Source organism: Triticum urartu, chromosome 4A, assembly GCF_056163025.1.
Source record: "Triticum urartu cultivar PI428250 chromosome 4A, HENAU_Tu73, whole genome shotgun sequence".
NCBI classification, from domain to species: domain Eukaryota; kingdom Viridiplantae; phylum Streptophyta; class Magnoliopsida; order Poales; family Poaceae; genus Triticum; species Triticum urartu.
Window position 1 is genome coordinate 75,270,660 of NC_141876.1, and position 6,512 is coordinate 75,277,171.

Sequence of the window (6,512 nt, forward strand, 5' to 3'; positions counted from 1 at the left end):
CACCGGGAGTTACCCACGAGTTAGTTTTGATTTGAAATGCTTTTCTTGGTAAAAGGAATTTGTTACCGTAAACATTGCATGCATGATGCATATAATCGTACATTTATTCCTAGGCATTTCTCAGGTTTCCCCTTAGAAAAGACACATCACAGGACCCAGGTGCTCACGTTCCCCAGTCAGTCAGCTACAGAGAATCCGTCCCGGGTCGGTCCCTCACCGGTCACCAGCAGCCAACGGAAGGCGGCAAGAGGGGCCACATGCCACAGTTCAAACGGCACTCCCGCAAGCAACAACCTCCGCCCTTCGCTACCTTCCCTTTCCCTCGTGTCCCACCCATCATCACCGGCCAACAATCCGAAAATATTGCTCTGCCCCCTGTGCCCAGATACTGACCTCTGCATTTATGTATCTACTCAGCACATCTCATCTGTGCATCATTGCCGCCCACAAAAGACACAGCTCCCAGCAGCCGCCTGAAATAGCAAGCTCTTCTTCCACCTAGCGCCCAGCTCCCTCCCTCTCCTGTCAATCTCAGTTTCTCTTCTGATCTCCCTACCTTCCTCACGCCGAGCTTCGTGAGTTCTTGCTCCTTTGACTGTCTGCTTTTCCATTTGATGAGAATTCTTGGAGGGCGGGGACAAGAGAGGAAGAAGGCCAAGTTTGGTTCAGCAAAGCGTTCGAGCAGAGTGGGATCGAGTTGAGGAGATATCTGAGAGGTATATGGGTTCTAGCTATGCTCTGTTGCTCTGCTTTGTTTCATGGATTTGCATTCTTGTTGGTGTCGTAGAATATAAGTGGGACGGAGGGAGTAGTTATCATGTATTCATGTTTACCTTTCTCCATGTCAACCAACGCGAGTCTTTGCTATAGAGGATTGGGCTAGCAGATCACCCCCATTCTATTTGTTCAAAGTATGTGTTAATCCCCGCAAAAAAAAGTATATGTTAACGACATGACAGTTCGTCGAGTTTTTTCTTTCCTATGTTTCTCTTTTCACTTCAGAAAATATAGTGGACAACCCTGAGTCCCTGACATTAAAATGAAGAGTTTCTGGAGTAGCCTCATTCCTTCATAGCAACTGATCTGGCGACTCTAAATGTTTCTTCATTTGTGACGAACCCATATCCCCGTGAAAATGGACTTTTTTCTCATAATTAGGGCCCCAAAAGACCATCAAATTCATCTTTGTACAATTCAGAATTTAAAACATTTGCGGTTTTCAGCAAACCACCGGCCAGAGTTGCTTTTCATCAACTGAAATTCAGATGAATGATCCATGAAGCTTTTTGGATGGTTTCTAATTCAAAGCACACAAGTCCAAGAATTTATCGAGGACAGATGGCAAATATATCAGTTATAAAGCACAACAAATACATGTATATGCTTTTTCCTTATATTTAAATAGGTAGGCAATTAGGGCAATCGATGATAAAAAAAAAGTACCAGATAGGAGACCTATTCAAAAAATAGTTTCCTTCAAAAAAGATTGTACTAGTTTAACCTCAGTTTTTTTTTCATCAGTTCGAATTTTTTGAGTTAGTTTGTGTAAGAGATGTTCATAGAAACTATGGTGGTAACTGTTTTTTAAAATCATCATCGTCAGTTTCCGATTGTAGATAGAAAAGGAAATATGTATGTTGACAATATTTTTTTCTTCTTAATTTGACAAGTCAAGAAAACCAACTAATAGATGACCACTGCCCTAGCACCTGAAGTGGCAGATTAGTTCCAAAAAAAAAAAGATTAGGTTTCAAGTTTCCGATTCTGAAGAATTGTACAACCGGTCTATGGAATTTGCAATAAAAATATATCCTGCACACAGAATCCAAGACCACAAGCATTTGTAATATCCATGACCATGAGTTAGGTAATTCAGTCTTGAGACAAAATGAGTTGGGCTATTTCTTTTCCAAAACAATAACACGCGTATATATTCCCAAAGTGGATTTAATTCGCTGGCCAATAAGTTTTCCTTTACAGGCTGGTCACATCGTGTCATTTATAGGTTCCACTGGTTATCCCTCGCAGCACCACGGGTTTTTGCCCACGTGTCATGTTGCGCACACAAGCCGCACAAAAACAGCAAGTGGTGAAGCATAAACCCACTGAAATTGCCTTGACCACTTTTCTCCCCGGTGTGTGCATTTCATCATCCCACCCCATTACATCTTGGCAAGTGCTCTGCCTTTTTTTTGCCCCATTACCTGGTTAATTTAGTGGAGAAAATAGTTTTTTTTTGAGACAATAGTGGAGAAAATAGTTGATGTGTCATGCTGGCAATCTAGTGCAGTTTTGGTCCTGGTGAAAATGAGGGGGAAACAGGGGAGGGAGTGGATGGTGGTAGCTGGGAGGTCATCTTCTCTGGAACATGTAGTAATTAACAGATCAAAGCAACTTTGAGATGTCCAAATCAGATGCCAATTGTACAATGTTCTGACGGCCGGTTAACTGTTTGAGGCTGACATTGGCTTTGTCCTGTGATCTTGTGCATGAGACAGAGATTCCACTCCAAAAAGAAGTCTCTTGAGGCCTTGGAGTTTTTCTTCTTCCCTTTTTTGTTGGTTTTATCTGAAGAGAGGTATGATTAGCAAACAGTAGAGCAGACATATATAGTGCACACACAAACCCATTAATGTACAGTGAGGAATGAAAATGCAAAGCAAGTACTAGTGTCATAATTAGAAGGTGAGATATGCCTCTTAAGGCTTTAGAGCTTTTTCAGATTAATACCATTTCAGAGAGTGTTTGTAGTTTGTAGACAAAAAACATCTTTTCATTTGGTTAGCAAGCAATTTCAGAATAGAAGCACTAACAACTAACATATCTGCATACTCCAAGTCTCTCTGTTAACTAACAGGTTTCATCTCATGCAATTTTTCAGGTCTTCCAAAGCAAGCTCCAGGACAACACTAAATACCCATGTGATCAGTTCTTTCCAGATTTGCCAACACCAATTCTTGCAATGAGAATACGCATCCTATTCTGCCTCCATCTCACCATACTCCTCTCCCTCTCTGTGAGCTCAACCTGCCAAACTGATCCCCAAACAGAGGCACTTCTCCAATTCAAGGCCAGCTTAGCTGACCCTCTGAACTATCTTCAGACATGGACAAACGCCACGTCCCCGTGCCAGTTCCATGGCATCCAGTGCAGCGCAGGCTTGGTGACTGAGATCTCGCTGTCGAGCATGAACCTCTCCGGCACGATCTCGCCGTCCATCGCCGCGCTCAGCGGCCTGGAGCGGCTCGATCTGGACACCAATTCATTGTCAGGAGCTGTACCTTCTGAGCTAATCAGCTGCACCCAGCTCCGGTTCCTGAACCTTTCCTGGAATACCCTGACCGGAGAGCTGCCGGATTTTTCGGCGCTGACGGTGCTAGAGAGCCTGGACGTCGCGAACAATGGCTTCTCCGGCCGGTTTCCGGCGTGGGTGGGCGACATGACCGGCCTGGTGTACCTCAGCATCGGCTGCAACAACTACGATCAAGGGGAGATGCCTCCGAGCATTGGGAACCTCAAGAACCTGACGTATCTGTACCTGTCGAACTGCAGCTTGACAGGGGGGATACCCGACTCCGTCTTCGAGCTGACCCTGCTGGAGACGCTGGATTTGTCCCTGAACAATCTCGCCGGCGAGATCCCGAAGTCCATCGGTAACCTCAAGAAAGTGTGGAAGATCGAGCTGTACAAGAACATCCTCACCGGCGAGCTCCCGCCGGAGCTTGGCAGGCTCGCGGAGCTGCGGGAGATCGACGTCTCCCGTAACCAGCTCAGCGGCGGAATCCCGGCAGCATTCGCCAAGCTCAAGAACTTGGAGGTGATCCAGCTGTACCGGAACAACCTGTCCGGGGCGATCCCGGCCGAGTGGGCCGAGCTCCGGTCCCTGAAGAGCTTCTCCGTCTACGAGAACCGTTTCGCCGGCGAGTTCCCGGCGAACTTCGGCCGGTTCTCGTCGCTCGACAGCGTGGACATCTCCGAGAACGGATTCGTCGGGCCGTTCCCGAGGCACCTCTGCAACGGCAAGAGCCTCCAGTTCCTTCTCGCCCTGCAGAACGGCTTCTCCGGCGAGGTCCCGGAGGAGTACTCGGCGTGCCAAACCCTGCAAAGGTTCCGGATCAACAAGAACCAGCTCACCGGCAGCATCCCGGAGAGGTTGTGGGGGCTCCCCGCCGTCACGATCATCGACGTATCGGACAACGGGTTCACCGGGACTATATCGCCGCTGATCGGCGAGGCGCAGAATCTGAACCAGCTCTGGGTGCAGAACAACAGGCTCAGTGGCACGATCCCGGCGGAAACCGGCCGGCTCGGGCAGCTCCAGAAGCTCTACCTGTCCAACAATTCTTTCTCGGGGACAATACCGTCGCAGATTGGGAACTTGGCACAGCTGACAGCGCTGCACCTGGAAGACAACGCATTGGGTGGCGCATTGCCCGCTGATATCGGCAGCTGCTCCAGGCTCGTCGAGATCGACGTCTCCCGGAACGAGCTCACGGGCCCGATCCCCGCCTCGCTGTCGCTGCTGTCGTCTCTGAACTCACTCAACTTGTCACGCAATGCCATCACCGGGATGATCCCGGCCCAGCTTCAGGCGCTGAAGCTGAGCTCCGTCGACTTCTCGGCGAACCGGCTTACCGGCAGCGTGCCGCCCGGGCTGCTCGTGATCGCCGGCGACGAGGCGTTCGCCGGGAATCCCGGTCTCTGCGTCCATGGCTGGTCTGAGCTCGGCGCGTGTAATACGGACGACCACCACAGGGACGGCCTCGCGAGGAGATCGCTTGTCGTCCTGCCGGTCATTATATCCGTGATGGTGCTGCTTGTGGTTGGCATACTGTTCGTGAGCTACAGAAGCTTCAAGCTCGAGGAGCAGAGGAGGAGGGACCTGGAGCGCGGCGACGGGTGCGACCAGTGGAAGCTGGAGTCGTTCCACCCGCCGGAGCTGGACGCCGACGAGATATGCGGCGTCGGGGAGGAGAACCTCGTCGGGTCGGGCGGTACGGGGCGCGTGTACCGGCTTCAGCTCAAGGACGGCGGCGGCACTGTGGCCGTGAAGCGGCTGTGGAAGGGCGACGCCGCGCGGGTCATGGCCGCGGAGATGTCCATCCTCGGTACGATCCGGCACCGGAATGTCCTCAAGCTCCACGCCTGCCTGTCGCGCGGTGAGCTCAACTTCATCGTCTACGAGTACATGCCGCGGGGCAACCTGTACCAGGCGCTCCGCCGGGAGGCCAAGGGCGGCGGCGGCGAGCCCGAGCTGGACTGGCCACGGCGGTGCAGGGTCGCGCTCGGCGCCGCCAAGGGGCTCATGTACCTCCACCACGACTGCACACCGGCGGTCATCCACCGCGACATCAAGTCCGCCAACATACTTCTCGATGAGGACTACGAGGCCAAGATCGCCGACTTCGGCATCGCCAGAGTCGCCGCCGGCAACTCCGAGGAGTTCAGCTGCTTCGCCGGAACCCACGGCTACCTCGCTCCCGGTGAGTCCGACGTTTATATTGTCTATCCAGTTAATCAACCGTGTCAGTGAGCTGCAGCTTACGATTTCTCCGTGTCTCATGTCCTCAGAGCTCGCCTACTCTCTCAAGGTGACGGAGAAGACGGACGTGTACAGCTTCGGCGTCGTGCTCATGGAGCTGGTCACCGGCCGGAGCCCGATCGACGCGCGCTTCGGCGAGGGCAAGGACGTCGTGTTCTGGTTGTCGAGCAAGCTCGGAACGCAGAGACTGGACGACGTCGTGGACCCGCGCCTCGCAGCGTCGTCCGCCAAGGGCAAGGAGGAGATGCTCAGGGTACTCAAGATCGCCATGCTCTGCACAACCAAGCTGCCGGCCGGGCGGCCGGCAATGAGGGACGTGGTGAACATGCTCACGGGCGCCTGCGCGGGGTCCTGTAGCCCGCGCTGCAACCCGCCGGTGTGGAGCTGCAGCAAAAGCGCGCGCTGAATCTTAGAGTAGCCTCTGACTCCTGGGTACCAGTACCACCGTCTTATCTCTGTTTCTGTAACCAAATTCTGATGTGATCTCTTTTTTTTTTGAGGGGTTTTCCGATGTGATCTTTGTGGTGTATAAGTAGGGGGTTAGGATCCTCTGCTGTAACGGAGCGTGCAGTACGGTCACTGTCATGTGGACCTGGCCTCATGTGTCATCCGCATTATAACACGGTACAGTATTACAGAGGATCTTAACCCATAAATAGGGCCATATGTTTGCAGGTATATATATTATAAATTATTTGCCACAATATTTTGAGTGGATAATGAAATGTTTTAGACTTAAAATACATCACCCTGCTGCAACACCTGTTGGAGCGGTTGTTGTGCGGCTGCTATTTTACACCATCCGTTGGGGTTGGATGTTTTTTTTAGATGTAAAAGATCTCTTTTTTGATGATATAAATTTTACTTCAACAACTTTTTGATGATGTTATTAGGCCAGTATATTTCGATGAGCTGGGTGCAAATCGCCCGCGCAGAAGCGAACAGTGGGGGCAACAAGCCGTTTCATTTA

At 51.2% G+C, this 6,512-nt stretch overlaps 1 protein-coding gene across 1 annotated transcript; it reads left to right on the top strand.

Annotated features, from left to right (window-relative positions):
- The first annotated feature begins 371 nt into the window (after window positions 1-371).
- Window positions 372-6,060, top strand: LOC125550789 (Leucine-rich receptor-like protein kinase family protein). The gene is made up of 3 exons (XM_048713881.2): window positions 372-716; window positions 2,882-5,483; window positions 5,572-6,060. The coding sequence occupies exons 2-3, from the start codon at window positions 2,963-2,965 to the stop codon at window positions 5,946-5,948; spliced, it is 2,898 nt and encodes a 965-aa protein (XP_048569838.1). The 5' UTR covers window positions 372-716; window positions 2,882-2,962; the 3' UTR covers window positions 5,949-6,060.
- The last annotated feature ends 452 nt before the right edge of the window (window positions 6,061-6,512 follow it).

Coding starts and splice junctions, on each gene's coding strand:
- LOC125550789 (XM_048713881.2), top strand. CDS start 2,963: ATGAGAATACGCATCCTATTCTGCCTCCATCTCACCATACTCCTCTCC. Junction 5,484..5,571: donor CCACGGCTACCTCGCTCCCG/GTGAGTCCGACG, acceptor TCATGTCCTCAG/AGCTCGCCTACTCTCTCAAG.